Source organism: Rhamphochromis longiceps, linkage group LG8, assembly GCF_057381845.1.
Source record: "Rhamphochromis longiceps isolate RC_006_pf linkage group LG8, R_longiceps_female_GT1.1, whole genome shotgun sequence".
Taxonomy (NCBI): Eukaryota; Metazoa; Chordata; class Actinopteri; order Cichliformes; family Cichlidae; genus Rhamphochromis; species Rhamphochromis longiceps.
In genome coordinates, this window is record NC_140564.1 from 32,701,808 (window position 1) to 32,722,118 (window position 20,311).

The following is a 20,311-nucleotide window of genomic DNA, read 5'->3' on the forward strand; positions in this document are numbered from 1 at the left end:
ATTTTGTGACGTGATGTGAGCGCAGGTGCAACCCAACAGGCCCCAAACGTTCCTGGCAGCAAGTAAAAATGAAATATAAAAATATAGTCCAAACAGGTAAGGTGTAATTGTATTATGAGCCATAGTGCTTGGTCTGTTTGTCCCATGTAAATCAATTGCAGTTAGAGGCTACATTAATTTTCTTTCTGTAAGCACTTATTGAAATTATCTGAGCACATTACAAGTACATATTTGCTTACTCTGTATGCTCAAATGTGACCCGTTATAGCCAACAGAAAAAAAGCGGAGGCCCGAAAAACAGGTGGGGGTCCTCCACCACCACCACTCACAGAGGCTGAGCAGTTGGCCCTCAGCCAAAACAGTGGGCGCCCTGTGGCCGAAGGCATCTCTGCGGGGACATCCTCTGAGTCAATAACCCCGCAAGACACAAGTGCCTACATAAGGGGTAAATCCAAAATAATACATGATGTGCATACATCCTTTCTTCACAGTCACCTTTGCAGTGCTACTCATTCATTTGATAAACTCTTTACCATAATGGATTATTTTGTAGTGAAGTTATTTTCCTACTGATTTTGCCTTCCCTCAGTCTTGGTTGTCTTTGAGAGCATAATGACAATGAAGTGTAAGGTGCTTGGTATGTTTGTTAATTGCCATTTGGTCCCTTGTAAGTTATAAGTGACCTGTATAAACCTCATATTCTATCAGTTGATGGTGGTGGTGTACTGCATCTGGTGCAGCCTCCTGTTGAGCCAGACCAACATGCAGTTGTGAGTAATACTCCACAGATTATATGAGTTTACAGTAGAACAGCAATGTTGTCTATTTCTTTACTACAGGAAAATAATGAAGAAACATTGACAGCTGTTACAGAGGAGGAAGCAACAGAGACACTTTATGAGGTTTACATCTTTTAATACTTTGTGTACAGGAAATACAGGCGACCAATAAAGCCAGTTGAACAAAAAATCTGTTTATTCTTCTTTCAACATGTTGAGGTGATGGGTCAAAAGAAATGATTGTGACATATGGTGTCTCTGACTGCTCTTCCATCTTGTATGTCCATGGGAGGGTCAGGATGTTCATGGTTTGGATCACTGCTGATGTTTGGTTCAGAAGGACAGTGTTCTCCTCTAATTGTGGCAATGTTGTGAAGAATCACACATGCCACAATAATGTCACATGCCCTTTCTGGGGTGACCCTGAGTCTTTGCAGGCACTGGAACCGGGCCTTAAGCATTCCGATAGTCATTTCAACTCTGGCTCTTGTCCTGCAATTAGCCAGATTATATCGCTGCTGTGGGCCCGGTTCAGGGTCAGGGTAAGGGGTAAGCAAATAGGGTAAACATGGATACCCCCTATCACCAAGCAAGTAGCCAGTGAACTCTCCTAAGACAGAAGGATACACTTCAGTTCAAATGTCCCTGAAGCAATTGGTCTTTATATATTTTAAAGTATTTTCAACTCACCATGTCCAAATTTTGTGCTCAGTGTACATTCACGGAATATTTGTGAGTCATGGACAGAGCCTGGCCACTTGGCTTCCACATTTGTGATAATGTTGGCAGCATCACATATGATCTTCACAGTGCAGAGAACACAAATTAGCATCCATTACTATGATGAAATAATTTGTTAGTTTGAAATGCTACAGGGAACTATGTACCTGTACATTAATGCTGTGGAAAGACTTCCTGTTCACATAGTCTCCTTCATTTACTGAAGGAGCAATGATTGGAATGTGAGTGCCATCTGTACAGCCAATCACGCCTGGGAACCCTGAAAATAAATGTAAAATTTAAGTAGTAGTTCAAGTATCACCACATCATGAATTAAGTTTTGGTCATCCTGATACCTGCAATTTTGTGGCATCCCTCTTTGATAAATCTTGTGGGTCTATGACCGGGGAACACCACAAACGTGTACAGGAGACGTTTCAGTGCAACTGTAACATTCCTGACTGCCCGACAGACGGTAGCCTTGGAAACGTGCTCAGCTTCACCAATATTATACAGAAAGCTCCCGTTTGCAAAAAACCGAAGTGCGATACAAATAATATGTAATGAACTGTGAGCATGTCCGCGATGTCACATGCGTAATATATGGCCTGAGGATGTTATCCAAATAAATTATAGATTGTGCTGACAAACGGTAACGTTCGCACAGACAATCATCAGGAAATGATAAAATGTCCAAACGCGCTCTGATCACTCTCTCCCGGCAGAGAGCTCTGCGGAGAATTTGGGCTTCACGATCTACTGGCTCTTCAAGGAAGGGACACGCCATGTCTGACACTTCCTACTGTCAGGTTTCCGACAAAGGGGCGGAGACAGTCAGGGTTAGTTGTAGTAAACCTGCTAGGGGGCAGGTTAGCTTCACGGCGTGTGTCGTCATAGTGACTCACTGAGGCTTCATCTGAACTCGCTTTGTGAAACCGAAAACCCAGAGTTTTCGTTAACTCAGGGTATACTTACTCAGTTTTTCCACTAAACCGGCTTCCTGAAACAGGGCCCAGGAATAATCTCACATAAATACAAATAAACACAAACACATGAGAACAGAGGAAAAACTACAAAAACACAAATGAGCAGAAAAACTAACAACAGCCAAAGACGATTATAAAAACCGAGACAATTAACATCTACTGTTCAAAGCAAGCAAAGTGTAACACTTATGTGCGTGTCTCAAATACTCCCAGATCAAAACAAGAGTATGTCACCCAAATTTGACACCAAAGAGCTCAAAGATTTGGACCAGTAGGTTCGGCTACGTACAGGAGAGGCGAAATGAATGAGACTCAGACAATCGCGAGTTTTGAAAAATAGCCGGAATTGTATTTTTCTTTTTCAATTAGAAATAACAGGACATTATGACAAACACATAAAACACTTACAAATGAAATTATTCCCTTTCGGTACCGGTACTCTCTTAATAATACCTTTTGGCAAAATCACAGTGATCACTCGATGAAAACAAAAAAAAAAGAAATCTTACCTGGGTGCACCCTTTCTAGAGGTACAGTTCACATCTAACAATGAACCACAATGTCAATCATCAGCATATAAATGTTAACACTTATTTGCATTTTCACAGACTTCGTTTACAAATAGCAACAGTTAATCAGCTGGAGGGTTATTTCCGACCGCTCACACTCACTTTTGTCCACATTCATGGAATGTACAGAGTCCGTAAAACGTGTCCTTAAAACAACCCGCCCGTGAGTCCAGGGGGATGTGTGTGAAAAAGGGGGACTACGAGTACAAAATGGCGTGGTGTGTCTCTGTTTTGTTGCATCTGGCCTACCACACTCTGATGTGCAGGACAGAACAAAGTCATTTGGTCCTTCAACGGGGTTGGCTCGCCATCAATTTCAGGATCCGTTGGAATGCACCAGGAAGATACAAACCAAAGAAACAAAAAAACAAAACCAAACAAAAGGAAAAAAAAAACCTGACCTGTCAACGACAGTGTCATGGGACATATTGAGTTCCTCATAAAAATCACAATTCACACATTCACTTCAACTGCTGGGTTTCAGTAAATTGAACAAAGTTTCCTACAGAACATTCCTAAACAATTATCATTAAACACTGGAACATTTTACTTGCAAGGCATTCATGAAACACATAAATAATGAACAAGTAAAACACTTTGCTCACCGATCTCAGAATTAGAAAGACGGAGCAGCGCGAGATGGCGCACGACCGATGAAATGGCGTCGTCTCTAACTCCCGACCTTTCTCGACTAAGCAATGTAAAAAGAACCAGCTAATTACTCGTCTTAGCAATATACATACAGTAAAACAATCTTTCGTAAACGGCGAGTGCTAGCTCTCCGTCCATATTACTCTTTTTCATACCTCGTCTCAGTAAATCGCTGTGTCTCGTTTCCTCACTAGCTTGCTCATGGAAGGTTCGCGAGCGGAAGAGAGAAAAGAAAAATCTGTGTCCTCCTAGGCAGGGGCGGCAGGCGGAGCCTGTACCACGTTTCAGCAGCTCATTGGCCTAGAGTAGCACGTGTCTAAACCAGAACAGTTAACTCCTTAACTGCTGCACCTATGGTTTATTCATTACAAATGAAGTGTGCTGCTTAGATTAATGATTCTTTTATTCTGGTGTATTCTAGTTAAGCCATACTCAAATATGGGTTACACCCTCCCCACTTGATGGTATGCACGTCCCTGTGCGTCCAAATGGTTAGACTGCATAGAGCTTGAAATGGCTTCGTTTAGGCTATTAAATACTGCATTAACAACATACAGTAAGGGGTTACCTAAGGTAGAATACTGCAACCTTTCTGGTGTCTGACGTGACCTTTGAGACCGACGAAGAACGTCATGTTCTTCCCGAGAGCTGTTCTGTGAACCAAATGAACTGGGCTGCTCAGTTATGACTCTTTCTTGGTCATTAGGACGCTCTAGCATCGTCTCATCCACTTCGGGCAGGACTTGCTCACTAGGTTGCTGGGTCCTTTCCACAGGATTTTCAACTTGAACGTTGATTTCCCGCAAACTAGGCTCAGGTAAGTCCACATGTTCGGGTAAGTTCTCAGTTGCAGTTTCAGGTAAGTTCACAACTTCCGTTTCCTCAGTTTCCTCGGATTGTCTGTCACATTCGGTGGGGTTGTCACGTTCGGTGGGGTTGTCACGTTCGGCGGGGTTGTCGCGTTCGGCGGGGTTGTCGCGTTCGGCGGGGTTGTCGCGTTCGGCGGGGTTGTCACGTTCGGCTTCATCATAAGCTGGAAATTGTCTTTGCACACTTTCAGTGCGGGGCACAACGAGAGTTGGCTTGACAGAGCTGGTAATGGAGATTGGTATCCAGGTAGGTACTGGTAAATACTCGGAGTCGAGGTCGTCGTCGTCTTCCTGAACAACAGTTTGCCTTGTGTTCCGCCGAGCCTGGGGCTTTTTGGGACTGTTTTCAGTTGACTCTGTGACCGGTATGAAGCTACAAGGAAGGAGCAGGTCTCTGTGCAATGTTCGGACTGGTCTTTCTTTCGCTTCCGGTTTGACCGTATAGACTGGTAGTTCGCCTGCTCTTCTCAGAACTACGTACACATCATCTTCCCATCTGTCTGCCAACTTATGCTTTCCCCTCAGTTTAACATTACGCACGAGAACCCTGTCACCCACGTTGAGAGTTGAGTCAACCACTTGCTTGTCAAAGCGAGTTTTATTGCGCTCAGCATTCTTTTGTGCGTTTGAGGTTGCGATCTTAAAACTCTCCTCCAACCTATGTTTTAGATCACTGACGTACTGGGAGTGTGACTTCTTCTGAGCATTCACAGGCAACCCAAATACTAGATCAATGGGAAGCCTTGGTTGTCTCCCAAACATCAGCACATAAGGCGAATAGCCCGTCACATCATTCTTGGTACAATTATATGCATGTACTAGAGGTTTTACATACTCTTTCCAATGCAACTTCTCATTGTCATTCAAGGTACCAAGCATTTGGAGAAGTGTTCTGTTGAACCTCTCAACTGGATTGGCTCTGGGGTGGTATGGCGTTGTGTGTATCTTTTTCATGCCAATAATTTCGCAGAGTTGTTTTATTGTCTTCGATTCGAAATCGGGGCCTTGATCACTTAAAAGTCTCTCTGGGACACCATAATGAACAATGAAGTTCTCCCAGAGGGCCTTTGCAACAGTGCGCGCTCGTTGGTTGGGTGTAGGGACAGCTACTGCGAACTTAGTGAAGTGATCAGTCATAACTAATACATCCTTAGTGTTAGACTGATCTGGCTCAATAGATAGATAATCTATACAGACCAGTTCAAGGGGCCTGCTTGTCTTGATGTTCATGAGGGGAGCTGCCCTCTCTGGCCTACACTTCCGGCGAACACACCGTTCACACGTGTTGATCATTTTTTCAACTGACGTCTGCATTTTTGGCCAGTAAAACCGAGTTCTGACCAGGTCAATAGTGCGGTCAGTTCCTAGGTGGCCCATGTTACTGTGGAGGTGTTGGAAGACTACTGACCTCAACTCCTCGGGTAACACGAGTTGAAAGGAGATGTCTGGACCGGTTTGCCTCTTTCGGTAAAGAACTCCATTCTGCAGTTCAAGACGACAGAGCTCACGCAGCAACAAGGGAAGCTCAGGTAGTTCTGCTCTAAGACTGGGAGGTGGGGTCTGACCAGTTTCTAACAGAGTGACTATAGCATCGAGAGCTGGGTCTAGCCTCTGTCTCTGTCTGAGCTCATCCTCTGCCATAGGCGGGGGAAGAGGAGAACCATTCAACAGCTCCCCTGCAAAGCTATCAGGGACAGCTGTAGCATGTAAGGCTAAGGACTCAACTAAAGCCAAACCTGGGCAAGTGAATGACCCTGAATCCAGGCCTGCAGAATTAACTGAATGCCTTTCGCAGATGGCCTGTACAACCTCCCTAGAAACCATTTCTTTGTCATCGCCACTGAGGTGAGTGAGGGCGAATTGCCGGATCCTTTCACTTTCCTTCTGTGAGACAGGATCATCACCTGGGCTACCATGGGGACGACGAGACAGTGCATCCGCGTCTACGTTTTGTTTGCCAGCCCTGTACTGGAGTTGGAATGAAAAAGTAGACAAGGCTGAGAGCCAACGGTAACTCGTTGCATCCAGCTTTGCTGATGTTAGGATGTACGTTAACGGATTACTGTCTGTCACTACTGTGAATTCTGTACCATATAGGTAGTCTGAGAACTTTTCGGTGACAGCCCACTTAAGGGCCAAGAACTCCAGCTTGTGGGCTGGATATCTCATCTCACTTCTTGAAAGTCCTCTGCTAGCAAAGGCTATGGCCCTCAACTGTCCATCCTGGAGTTGGTACAGAGCGGCACCAAGGCCAATGGTACTAGCATCCGTATGGAGGATATATGGGAGTCTGGGGTCGGCAAAGCCCAACACTGGGGCTGAGGTTAGCCTACCAATGACTTGTTCAAAAGCCTCTTGACACTTTTGAGTCCACCTGTCACCAAATAGCTCTTTCGGGCTATGGTACATGGAGCTTTGTTGCTTCGTGGGTCTTTTCTTTCCTTTTCTCAATGGTGGGTAACCAGCGGTTAACTCATTCAACGGCCTTACAATATTAGAAAAACCCTGGATGAATCGCCGGTAGTACCCAGCAAAGCCCAAAAATGACCTTAACTCTTTAAGGTTGGTGGGGACGGGCCAACTCGTGAGGGCTTTGATCTTCTCTGCATCAGTCTCGACTCCACGCTCTGACACCACGTGGCCGAGATACTTAACAGAGGTTTGGAAAAATTTACACTTCTCGGGTGCTAATTTTAACCCAAACTCTTTCAGCCGCAACAGGACCTTCTTCAGGCGTTGCTCGTGTTCTTCAAGAGATGATGAAAAGATGATGAGGTCATCAATAAAGACAAGGACCTCCTTAAGATTCATCGGACCCATACACCGCTCCATGAGCCTTTGAAAAGTGGAGGGTGCGTTGGTGATCCCTTGGGGCATCCTATTGAATTCCCAAAATCCTAAGGGACATACGAAGGCTGTTTTCTGCTTGTCTGACTCTGACATCTCAATCTGATAATATCCCGACTTGAGATCTAGGACCGAGAACCATTTCGACCCTGCTAGAGCGGAAAAAGCCTCTTCCAGATTCGGGAGTGCATATGCATCTTTGATGGTTTGGAGGTTTAACCTCCGATAGTCAATGCACAAGCGAACTGAACCATCTTTCTTTTTGACTACTACGATTGGGGAAGCGAATGGTGATTCAGATTCCCGTATCACTCCCACGTCGAGCAGTTCCCGCAGGTGCTTCCTCACGGCCTCCACATCGTGTGGATGTATTGGTCGGGGTCTGGACTTGAATGGGGTTTCATCACTAAGCTTGATGTGATGTTGCACCTTCTCTGTGTGTCCAAAATCCAATGCATGCTGTGAAAACACTCCAGGCATTGAATTTAGCAACTTTGTGACACGATTTCTCCATTCATCAGGTAGGTCATTTCCAAAGTCGAAACTGATTTCTTCAGGTTGAGAAGAATTTCCTGAGTGGTCTGAAGAGTTTGACATCTTCTCTGTCTGTTCTTTACATATGACTCTGGTCACAGCATTAATGTCAGCTAGCACACGGCCTGACGGGACAACAATGTCGTGATCGGTTTCATTTTTCACTACAACCGGCAGCTTACAAGGCCGCTTGGCTGGCAGGTTGACAAGACCAGTTAACACAAGCAAACCACTGGGCAAGGGAAAATCTGATGACGATTCGACAACTGCACATTTCTCATTAATGGAGTTGGGAATGTACACCGAAGCTTCTAAAACTGCCGTCTGCCCTGCCGCCACCACAGCTTGCTCTTTACCCGTTAACTTTGCACACCCAAGGCTGCAATTGCTAGCGGCTTTTCGACGTACTCCAAGGATTTTGAGGAGCGCTCTGAAACCATGGGGGACGGGCTGAAAGTTCGCACTGGACTCATGGAAGTCAGCATAAAGGGCATCTAAGGTATTTGTACCTATCAAGATCTGTTCTCGCGCCTCGGCTCGCAGAGGGGGGATAACTAATGCTAGGGTATTAACACTAATATCCGAACCCACAAAGTTCTTGAGAAAGGTGATTGAGAGTTCTACATAACCTAGGTAAGGGACGGATTGGCCGTTTGCACACTCTACATCCAGGAGATCGCCCAACGGGTTTATAGGCAAGTCTGAGAGATGCTTCTCATAAAAACTCTGAGGCACGGTTGTCACTTGTGACCCTGTATCAAGAAGACAGTTCGTTTCTCTGCCAGCGATAATGACAGTAGCAGAAGTTTTGGTTCCGACCAAACCCTTTGGAAGGTGTATAGACGGCGCTTTTGACTGAACTTCCCTTGAAAAGGCACGTTGAGGCTTGGGACGAGAATTGTCTCCGGCAGCCCCCACTTGTCCCACACTGGAGGCTGGGATTAGTTTAAAGGCGGCTCATCACTGGCCCTAGTTGATGCTTCCCAACTAGATTGCCTTTCTCTCAGCTGTTTTCGCTTCATGGCCACTAAGGATGGATTTGGTTCGCTTTCACATGATGAGGCAATATGACCGTCCTCACCACAGTGAAAGCAATACCAAGGACGCGGCTTTGCATTGGCTTTTGCAAAGTTCTGTGCGGTCGAAGCCTTCCTTTTCGTGGGGTAGACTTCGACTTTGGCATTAACTGTGTGGCACTCTGACTTTGAGTGCTTGGGCTGATTCTGCTTTTGGCTTTCTATTTTCCAACTGTTAAGTTGTGCACTCAAATCAGCAATTTGTTTCTTTAACACATTGAGGTTGGACTCACAGCTACTTGCTGTTTGTACATTTGACATGGCCCGGTGCTTTGGATTGCTAGGGCCAGGTTTGCTCTGACCAAGATGTTGTCTCATACGATGGACTTTTGAGGCTTGCTTGTCCTCTTCCGTGCGTAGGAGCAAGAGTAGCTCAGAGAACGAAGGTGGGCTCTCTTTTCTTTGTCCTAGCTGGAGGTCGCTGATGAGACTGTCCTCCCAACAGCCACGAAGGAATTGCTTTAACAATTGCTTGTCAAAATCCGACACATTGACACCTCCTCGTCGCATTGCTTTGGTCAAACAGACATGTAACCTTTGCAAATAGGCTGATGGTCTTTCTCCTTCATTCTGAAGTGTGTTCATGAATCGCGCATAGAGCTCATCGCCATCTTCGACGGCTCCAAACGCAGAATCGAGTACTCTCAGGTACTCAGAGGGTCTAGCATTTGGACCTAAATGCTTAGTGACGTCTGTGGCAGGCGACAGAAGACTGTCAAGGATCCTCTGTGTGCAGTTCAAGTCAGAAACGGCTGGATCACTCATGAGGACTTCAACACTTGTGCGCCAGGTGTCGTAATCAGCTTCACTGTTAGGGCGAGGAATGCGCCCAGAGAAAGCTCTAATCCTACTCGGCATGGGCGAGTGTGAAGAAACTTCACTACTGCGCACCACATGTTCAACTACCACCCGCCGGACATTGGGCGGGTTAAGCTCAAGTGTGGGATGGAACTGGGTCGGTGAGTCAGGATCGATCAGGTTTTGATTTAAGGTTGGAATCGAATCCGTAGACTGTGAAAAATCAGCAGCAGGTTGACTGGGGGAATGGTCACCCTGTGCATGCAAACTTGTCTCGCCTCTGTCAACAGGGGGAGAAACTGTAGGCTGAGGAGATAGGGGGGGCACGTTTAAGTTAGCCAGTCCCTCTTTGAGCATGTTTTCTAGTGAATGGCCACTAAGATTGGCCATTTCAGACAGTTGTCTCATGTATGCTCTTGTGACATTCCTCGCATTCGCTGCATACGCCTCAGTTAAACTCCTAATTTCAAACGTGACTTCAGGCTGAGCAGAGCTTTGAATAGTCTGCGGCAAAAGAGGATTCAAAGTATCCATTGCACTGGCATGATTGAACTCAGCTATCATCTGCCTGTGAAACTCAGAATGCGGATCATCTATACGGATGTGTCGGTTAACTGAACCGTGTTTCCCCAGGTAAATAGCTACTTCTTCATCGAGGTCGCTGTTAGTAAGCCCTTTTATGATTACTGCGTTTGGGATTTTAATTGCCTCTTTAAGTACTACGTCCATTTTGTCAAACTAGGTTTTGATTGTTTCTTATCGTTGTAATACTTAATAAGATGAGTCTCATGCAGTTTCACAATAACTCCTGGCTGCTGGCTCGCCAACTTGTAACACTTATGTGCGTGTCTCAAATACTCCCAGATCAAAACAAGAGTATGTCACCCAAATTTGACACCAAAGAGCTCAAAGATTTGGACCAGTAGGTTCGGCTACGTACAGGAGAGGCGAAATGAATGAGACTCAGACAATCGCGAGTTTTGAAAAATAGCCGGAATTGTATTTTTCTTTTTCAATTAGAAATAACAGGACATTATGACAAACACATAAAACACTTACAAATGAAATTATTCCCTTTCGGTACCGGTACTCTCTTAATAATACCTTTTGGCAAAATCACAGTGATCACTCGATGAAAACAAAAAAAAAAGAAATCTTACCTGGGTGCACCCTTTCTAGAGGTACAGTTCACATCTAACAATGAACCACAATGTCAATCATCAGCATATAAATGTTAACACTTATTTGCATTTTCACAGACTTCGTTTACAAATAGCAACAGTTAATCAGCTGGAGGGTTATTTCCGACCGCTCACACTCACTTTTGTCCACATTCATGGAATGTACAGAGTCCGTAAAACGTGTCCTTAAAACAACCCGCCCGTGAGTCCAGGGGGATGTGTGTGAAAAAGGGGGACTACGAGTACAAAATGGCGTGGTGTGTCTCTGTTTTGTTGCATCTGGCCTACCACACTCTGATGTGCAGGACAGAACAAAGTCATTTGGTCCTTCAACGGGGTTGGCTCGCCATCAATTTCAGGATCCGTTGGAATGCACCAGGAAGATACAAACCAAAGAAACAAAAAAACAAAACCAAACAAAAGGAAAAAAAAAACCTGACCTGTCAACGACAGTGTCATGGGACATATTGAGTTCCTCATAAAAATCACAATTCACACATTCACTTCAACTGCTGGGTTTCAGTAAATTGAACAAAGTTTCCTACAGAACATTCCTAAACAATTATCATTAAACACTGGAACATTTTACTTGCAAGGCATTCATGAAACACATAAATAATGAACAAGTAAAACACTTTGCTCACCGATCTCAGAATTAGAAAGACGGAGCAGCGCGAGATGGCGCACGACCGATGAAATGGCGTCGTCTCTAACTCCCGACCTTTCTCGACTAAGCAATGTAAAAAGAACCAGCTAATTACTCGTCTTAGCAATATACATACAGTAAAACAATCTTTCGTAAACGGCGAGTGCTAGCTCTCCGTCCATATTACTCTTTTTCATACCTCGTCTCAGTAAATCGCTGTGTCTCGTTTCCTCACTAGCTTGCTCATGGAAGGTTCGCGAGCGGAAGAGAGAAAAGAAAAATCTGTGTCCTCCTAGGCAGGGGCGGCAGGCGGAGCCTGTACCACGTTTCAGCAGCTCATTGGCCTAGAGTAGCACGTGTCTAAACCAGAACAGTTAACTCCTTAACTGCTGCACCTATGGTTTATTCATTACAAATGAAGTGTGCTGCTTAGATTAATGATTCTTTTATTCTGGTGTATTCTAGTTAAGCCATACTCAAATATGGGTTACAAAAGCCTTTAAGTAATCTACACCATTTATTACTTTTCCTCGGTTTTCTGGCATCACGCCTGAAGTCGAGGTTCGAATGAACTTAAAACATCTGAGTTTCGTAATGTGTTCTCAGCTTGTTATAATTCTAGACAAAGGGGAGTAGCAATTTTAAAACATAAAAATATTAATTTCACAGTACTCGATACAGTTATATTTCCAGAGGGCAGATTCTTAATCATTAAACTATCTATACTTGATAAAACGCTATGTATTGCAAGTGTATATGGTCCAAATGTTGATGATCCCTCATTCTTTCACGGTTTTTTCAGTGCACTCTCTGAACACTTAGATGGCACACTTGTTCTTGGAGGCGACCTCAACCTGGGACTAAATGAAGACATGGATAGGCTCAACACAGCAGGAACTCAGCGTAATTGGCAGTCCACAAATATAATCAAACAGTATATGAGCGACTTTGGTCTTTGCGATGCATGGCGCTCCCTTCACCCCACCAGTAAGGAATATACTTTTTTCTCACATGTTCATCACTCCTACTGTCGTCTGGATTATTTTTTTTATTATTTATTTCTGCAAATATTAATCTCCTGCTAAAACCAGGCAAAGACCCTGTATATCCCTCAAGCTATCGTCCAATATCCCTTATAAATGTAGACCTTAAAATAATCTGCAAAGCTCTCTCAAAGAGACTGGAGAAAATAACCCCCCTCTTAATTCATCCTGACCAAACTGGTTTCATAAAAGGTAGGCACTCATCAACAAATACACGTAGATTACTTAATTTGATAGACTACTCATACAGTAAAAACCTTGAAACTACAATATTTTCTTTAGACACAGAAAAAGCATTTGACAGAGTTAACTGGAAATTTCTGTTAACAACTTTACACAAATTTGGTTTTGGATCCTCTTTCATTAACTGGTTAAAAATATTTTATAATTCCCCAACAGCTTGTGTCAGAACAAATGACCAGACATCCTCCAGCTTCTCTCTCCTGAGGGGCACCAGGCAGGGATGCCCACTCTCCCCTTCACTGTTTGCAATTTTTATTGAACCACTAGCAGCAGCAATTAGACAGAATTCAGTAATTAAGGGCATAAAATGCAAGAACATGGAACATAAAATCAGCCTTTATGCGGATGATGTGTTACTCTTTCTCCAAAACTCACAAACCAATATCTCTGGGGTGATTGAATTGATAAACTCTTTTTTTAAGAATATCAGATTACTCAATTAACTGGTCAAAATCTACAGTCCTCCCGATTAATTGCTCTAAATATAAAATATTTAGGTATTAATGTTTCTCCCAAGCTTGCAGATCTAACTAAATTAAACCATATCCCACTTTTAAAGAAGGTAGAAGGTGATCTGACTAGATGGAAATGTTTACCCATGGGAAGGGTTGCTGCTATAAAAATGATGGTCTTACCAAAAATAAATTATTTATTCTCAATGATCCCAACTAAACCGCCACAAGATTGGTTCAGATCTCTAAATTCGTATATGTGCAAATTCCTTTGGAAAAACAAACCCCCACGTATAAGCTTAAAAACACTACAAAAGACCAAGGATAAAGGAGGACTAGAACTACCTAACTTTCAGCACTACTTTTTAGCCAACAGGCTTCAGTTTATCTCAGGATGGCTAAAACACACCCTCTTAGATGAACCTTGGCTAGATGTAGAACAAGCACTCTGCAATAATCTAGAGATCTCAGACCTACCATTTATCAGCTCAAACATCCAACGACATGAATGCTTTAAAAGCATCAACATCAGCTCTTCTCTGACAGCATGGTGGGAGTTTCTAAAATTGACGGTGTCTTCATTAATCCCATGCAAACGTACACCTATCTGGAACAACCCTGACATATTACAAAACAATAATATGATAAACTTTCCAGATTGGAGTGGTAAAGGAATCAAATACTTAGAACATATACTAGAAGGAACAGAATTTATTTCATTTGACGGACTAGTTAAACAATATGGGATCAACAAGAAAAGATTTTTAGAATATCAACAAATTAAATCCATAGTAAAAAAGAAATTTAAACCGGGTCAAGTTGAACTACAAACACCACCAAGTGTGGTTCAATTTCTTACTCTTAAACCCCCCAAATTACTATCCAAAATATACAGAATGCTTTCTAAAACGGATGAATCAATATCACTTCCTATTGCAAAATGGGAAGCGGATTTATCAGTTAACTTAGACCAAAACTTCTGGTCTCAGATTTGCTTAAAAACCTTTCATCTAATTAGAAATCCCAGTCTTCAATTAATTCAATACAAAATATTACATAGAGTGCACTATACAGGTCATCGGATGTTCAAGATGGGCTTTACGTCTACCAACAACTGCTCACACTGCCAAACCAATTCACCGGACAATTATATCCACGCTCTTTGGTTCTGTCCACCAGTTCAGAAGTTTTGGCGCGAGATATGTGAAGACTTATCGAAGTGTCTGAAATGTAACATTCCAACTTCCCCCTTAGTGTGTTTGTTGGGCAGCTTAGATAATGTCACTTCAGAAAAGAATATCGCCCATATGGTTTTCACTGCCCTATGCATAGCCAAGAAAACAGTCCTCATGAACTGGAAAAATAAAAATAATCTTAATTCTAACCAATATAGAAATTATCTATTAGATTACATTAGTCTTGATATTAAGATATGTAGGCTGTTACATCTTGCAGGAGCTCTCCTCTCTTCAGGAACTCACTCTGCAGGAGGGGGAGATACAGGAGAGGTGGAGGAAGATTTCAGCCTGGGCGTCTATTGGGGTCACTTGCCCCTCCCTTCCTTCTCTCCCCATCTCCAGCTGCCTCCCTCTTCCCGCTCCACCACAACCACCCACACATGCAGGGCCTTGGAGTAGGGGTATGTCACCAGGGTGCAGGGGAGGCATCCCCCCCCCGTCCCCTTCTGGCTGCCTGTGCCTCAATTTTATCCCACAACTTAGACATTCACATTACTCACACTCTCATAACACATACATATAGGATCTTGGGAGTGTGCCGCTACACAGAATCCAAAAGACCATCAGGGTGTACACCCCACCCCTGGCGTCGTTGCCCACCTCTCAAGGTTAAATACACGTAGACATTGAGGGCCAGCAGGAGGGGCTGTGCGCTTACCTGCTGCTCTCTGGCAGGTAGCTCCAAGCCCTCCTGGGTTTTAAATGCACCTTAGAACACACATGCATCAACACTACATATGAGTAGGCGGAGGAAGGTTTGGAGTCTTCTCACACCCCCGTTCTCTGCAGCCTGTTGGAGCAGGGGGGCTAGGAGGAGGAGTCAATTTTCCGATTCAAATCAATTTTAGCCAGAATCTCAGGTTAACGCTCACAAAACTATTTCAACAACCGCCAAACAGCTAAAAAAGTAAATGTGAGCAGGTAAACGGATTCTGCACAAAGATGCATCGTTCACTCGATGGCATGTACACAGACACACCATCGAGGCTGAAATTCAAGTGTCACTCGCCAACCAAAATTCAAAAGCAAAAGAAGATCAAAACTACGCTTCACGTTTGATAAACATAGTCATGAATTCCCTCTTACTTTTGCTGTTTTGCTTCTACCATGATACAAATCACACTTCCTGCACAGCTCTTTCTCTCTCAGTGTACTTCAAGAACAGCTTCCCATCTAAAATCTTTGTTTTCTGCATTATTTGCTTGCTTATTAAGCACCAGTCTACTGTTGTGTACAATGCTGCCAGGCGGTAAGGGTTTTTTTTTAAGGACCTCCGACATGACAGTCTAATTTCTGCTGTTCAGTACTGAAGACATTTAAACTTTTGCTAAATTGCAAAACGCTGTGTCTCTAATTAAACCTCTGTAACTTTGCTCTGCTTCAGTTCAGCAGCATCAGGTAATGTAGTAGTTGTTGATTCATGGTTTTCTTCAGTTTTTGATCCACTGCAGAATATTTTTAAGGTTATCTGCTATAAAAAGCTAGGCCAGGAAAATCTCCTTTGTGTTTTTCTGTGTTTCATTGTCAGTTACTTTGACACAAAGGCATCTGCTCTGAGGCTTACACCTCTGATGAAGTCTCACAAGCGTCAGTACTGATAAATGATCAGAATTATAATATTTCTGACACTCTGACTCAAAATTGAAGTGAATCGAATCGAGGATTGTAGAAATCATCGATACCCAGCTCCAATTGTATATATGTGACTTAAGACTTAAGCAGTGTATTAACTTAACTGTTCACAAGAATATTGATTTTATACCTGAAGTCTCTGATTTAAGCAGGCAGGTAGTGCTCAATTGGTTGATTTTATATGAAAGAAGGATGAGATAACATGTCAAACACCACCTTTTCACCTAAGCCTGGGCTAACGAAGAAGCTCAATGTTATGATATCAGTTACTTTTACATATCTACACCCCGCCACCTCCAAACAGGAGTTTTGGTTTTCTCGAGCCAGCTAACCAGCCCCTCATAAAGAACTCTCCTCGGTGTGAACTTTCATGTGTTTCTTAAGAAGTACGCTTTGGTTAAATTTCCGTTCACACTTATTGCAACCAAATGGTTTCTCTCCAGTGTGGATTCTCATATGTGTTTTGACGTTACACTGATGTCTAAATTTTTTACCACAAACATCACAACCGAATGGTTTCTCTCCTGTGTGAATTATTCCATGTTTACTAAGCGACTTCTTTTCATTAAATGTTTTACCACAAATATCACAGTGGAACGGTCTCTCTCCTGAGTGGACTATCATATGCCTCTTAAGCCCACATTGAGCTCTGTAGGTTTTTCCACAAAGCTGACAGCCAAACGGTTTCTCTCCTGTGTGGCATTTCATGTGCTGCCTAAGATCATCCTTTACATTAAATCTTTTATCACAAACATTGCAATTAAATGATTTCTCCCCTTTGTGGCGTCTGGTGTGTCTTTTGAGACTGCACTGTTGTTTAAATCTTCTACCACAAATGTCACAACTAAAAGGCTTCTCTCCTGTGTGAACTCTCATGTGTCTTTTAAGATTAAAGCGATGTCTGAATCTGTGTTCACAGTCATTGCAGACGTATCGTTTCTCTGCTTTGCCTACGCTCATCTTTGAATCTGCTTTCTGCTTCACCCTGGAGCATTTCTTATTAAGCAGATGGCTGGAAGGTGTTCTTCCTGAATGACTTGTCACGTGACTCTGAAGAGACTGCTTGGAGAGAAAGTCTTTACCGCACTCGGAGCAGCTGAAGGATGTTTTAGCAGGATTTGAATCCGACTCCTTCTGATTACTGTCTCTGTCTTTAGTTTTAGGTCGACAATTGGACAAAGGTTCCTGCCATTCATCATCATCATCAGTAGCATCATCATCACTGTTGTTACCATCAACACTGACTTCTGCCTCAAAAGCAGCTGAAGCTTGTTTATCAGTATTAGGCTCTGAATCTCTGCGTGGATCTGAGTTTGTGGTCGTTACTGGTGCTCCACCTGTTTCTGTTTTTATGTGATTAGCTGAGCTGCTGATTGGAGGCTCATCCTCTTCCTCTTTTTTAACTTCAACTTTAACCTCTTTTTTAAAACTTTGCCTTTGATGCAGCTCTGACAACTGAGGTTTCAAATCATCATCATCACCATCTTCACTCTTCACAGGAACGCCAGTGATGAGGAGCCCATTAGGTGGCTTTTCCTCCTGAGTGCTCCAGGTTTCCTCCTGCTCTTCTTTTATGTGGAGGTTTGGGTATTGCTGCTCCAGAGTTTGGATCCATTCAGGTGAAACTTCTTCTTTTTTAATAACCAACAGCTGTGGGATATCTGCAGGAAACAATGAAACATGTAGGTAAATTGTGTGATGTTTATATGAATTCTACATCAGCACAGAGCTGTCCCATTATCTAAAAAGAAAAAAGACAAAATAAGAAATATTAACATATTTTAAAATATGGAGAAAAGAGCCTTGTAATGCATTTACGGTGGTCCTACAGAAAAACGTGTTTATAGGCCTGATGTCACAGTTGTTGAAGGAAATACAGAAGTAGCACAGCATCTCTTTAATGATCAGTCCAGAATGCTCAGAATGAAAAACATTAAATATGATTCATCAAAGTCAGGTGAGGCGTGCCCGACATGTTCTCTCAGGTGGAGATGCTGGAGTAGGCCCAGGACACGCTGGAGAGATTACATCTCTCGGCTCGCTTTGGAATGTCTTGACGTTCCCAAGAATACAGCAGATGCATGGATAGGTATCAGACTGGCACTCAATATCACCAAATTTCCAAAGAAAAGGTGTTTGTGTGGTCTCGGAAAGGCTGGATTCTTGCAGCCCTAACTTATTGTGATTGTGTAGTTCTTCCTGTTATGTTTCATGTAAATGGGTTAGTGAGCTTCTCGCTATGATAGAAATTCAAGCTAGGCTATCAAAGAGCGATATCGTTGTTGTACTTTCTATACCAAGTGTGTGAATTCCTGATTTGTTATATATGAAAAAACAATTGTCCCCTAACCTTATTGTGCAACCTTTGGCAAAAGCATCTTAGTCAGATTTGAGCCTGGACTTTGACCAGACCACTGCAGAGGCTCCGTTTTGTTTTGCTTCTTTGAGCCATTCGGAGATGGACGTACAATACTGATGTGTTTTGGATCACTGCTCAAGTGCTCTTGAGCTTGAGTTTTATGCTAGATGTAAGGGAACTTGATTTAACAGGCAATAATCAGGCCTCAGTGTGGCCACTGAAATTGAACTCAGCTTTCAAAAAAATGTGATTAATCAGTTAATTCATGATTTTTTACACTTTTCACACAGGGCCAGGTAGGTTTGGATATTTTTTCCCTTGTTTTTGTACGTGTAAATGTGACAAATATACAAAAAAATAAAATAAAATAAGGGGCAAATGCTTTTTCCATAGCATACACTATGACAATGTAATTTGAGTGCATTTTATTTTGTTTTCTAACACTGTACAGTTTGCAGAGACGCCATTTACCATATGTAGACTGGGGTGTACCTGAGAAGGAATCCAGTAGAATCTTTGTGTCACCTCTCAAAGAACTGAAGTAATGATTGTGGAAAATTATATCATGAAATATCACATTTTACAGTTACCATGGACTGACACGTGCTAAACTTGAACATTAATCAATTTTTAAAAATTTAATTAAATTAAAAATTACAGAAACATATTAAGGATTTTCTGAAATTACAGTTCAAAAATAATATAACAATGTGGTAATTTAAACACAATAGACTGATTATTTGCTGGCTGTGCCTTTATTTTGTTTTTACAAAATAATTTTGTTTTTAATATATAGCAGTATTATATGGCAGTAACTGTGGATAAATGTGTGGACAACTTCAAATCCACTTCTCTTGCATATTTCCACAACCATATCCATAATCACATACTGTGTATGCTATCGTTGTATATAGTGTATTATCTTACTTATTTTATATTTGTTCATATTTTATTTGTATTTTTGGTATTTTCCTTCTGCTATCTGTACCTGAGATGAGGTAACACAAAGATTTCCCCGCCGTGGGATCAATAAAGTCTTATCTCATCTTATCTTATCTTATCTTAATTTTGTGTGACCTTTTCTTCAGACAGCATTAAAATGTTTGATATTTTATTATGATGTGTAAAATTATTAATTATAATGTATTATATGTGTCCAAACCTGTACTGGTCTAAAGTAAAGTTATTTTTGTAAATAATATTAAAAAAAAATGACTGCTTTCATTGTGTTTCTGCATCAGCAGCACCGTAATGTCGACAATAGAGGAGCAAGAAAATTTGACTTCGCCGATGAGGGTAATCGTTTGCCATAACGCGATGCAGCGATTAACAGCAATGAAATCTGATTATTCTTACCAGAGGTTTGGTTTACATTCTCGTCCTGCTCCGGCTGGACTCCGAGGGTTTTAATATCAGGTTTTTCTTCTAAATCCAGACTTTCTCCGCCCTGCTCCCGATAATAATCCACCTCCTTCATGCTGTCTTCATTTGTCTCGTCTCCAGAATAAACTGCAGGTTCGTCTGAGAGAAGCTGGGCCTCGGCAGAACCGAACACCGCACAAACACATGCCGATTACATTCTTCTCCACGTGACTGTATTATCAGAGCCGGACACAAACAGAGCGCACGTTCTCATAAATTAGCACAGGCATCCGCACGGACACCTTTGATACCGAAACTTGTCCTGA

General features: G+C 42.6%; 2 protein-coding genes across 4 annotated transcripts; both read right to left on the reverse strand.

The window, feature by feature from the left end:
* LOC146664101 (uncharacterized) lies at positions 1-20,311 on the reverse strand. 2 transcript variants are annotated; one of them, XM_085417166.1, is made up of 5 exons: positions 19,980-20,311; positions 17,347-17,925; positions 1,667-1,779; positions 1,470-1,581; positions 1-1,389 (listed from the first exon to the last, which is right to left on the reverse strand). In XM_085417166.1, the coding sequence occupies exons 1-5, from the start codon at positions 20,098-20,100 to the stop codon at positions 1,007-1,009; spliced, it is 1,308 nt and encodes a 435-aa protein (XP_085273292.1). In that variant the 5' UTR covers positions 20,101-20,311; the 3' UTR covers positions 1-1,006. The 2 variants fall into 2 exon arrangements, with proteins under 2 accessions (XP_085273292.1, XP_085273291.1); XM_085417165.1 differs by lacking the exons at positions 1-1,389; positions 1,470-1,581; positions 1,667-1,779 and having other exon boundaries at positions 13,971-17,925.
* Positions 2,879-6,170, reverse strand: LOC146664102 (uncharacterized). Of its 2 annotated transcripts, XM_085417146.1 has the most exons (3): positions 3,861-6,170; positions 3,660-3,745; positions 2,879-3,455 (listed from the first exon to the last, which is right to left on the reverse strand). In XM_085417146.1, the coding sequence occupies exon 1, from the start codon at positions 5,949-5,951 to the stop codon at positions 4,149-4,151; it is 1,803 nt and encodes a 600-aa protein (XP_085273272.1). In that variant the 5' UTR covers positions 5,952-6,170; the 3' UTR covers positions 2,879-3,455; positions 3,660-3,745; positions 3,861-4,148. The 2 variants fall into 2 exon arrangements, with proteins under 2 accessions (XP_085273272.1, XP_085273271.1); XM_085417145.1 differs by having other exon boundaries at positions 3,660-6,170.

Coding starts and splice junctions, on each gene's coding strand:
- LOC146664101 (XM_085417165.1), bottom strand. CDS start 20,100: ATGAAGGAGGTGGATTATTATCGGGAGCAGGGCGGAGAAAGTCTGGAT. Junction 17,926..19,979: donor GAATGTAAACCAAACCTCTG/GTAAGAATAATC, acceptor TGTTTCCTGCAG/ATATCCCACAGCTGTTGGTT.
- LOC146664102 (XM_085417146.1), bottom strand. CDS start 5,951: ATGGGCCACCTAGGAACTGACCGCACTATTGACCTGGTCAGAACTCGG.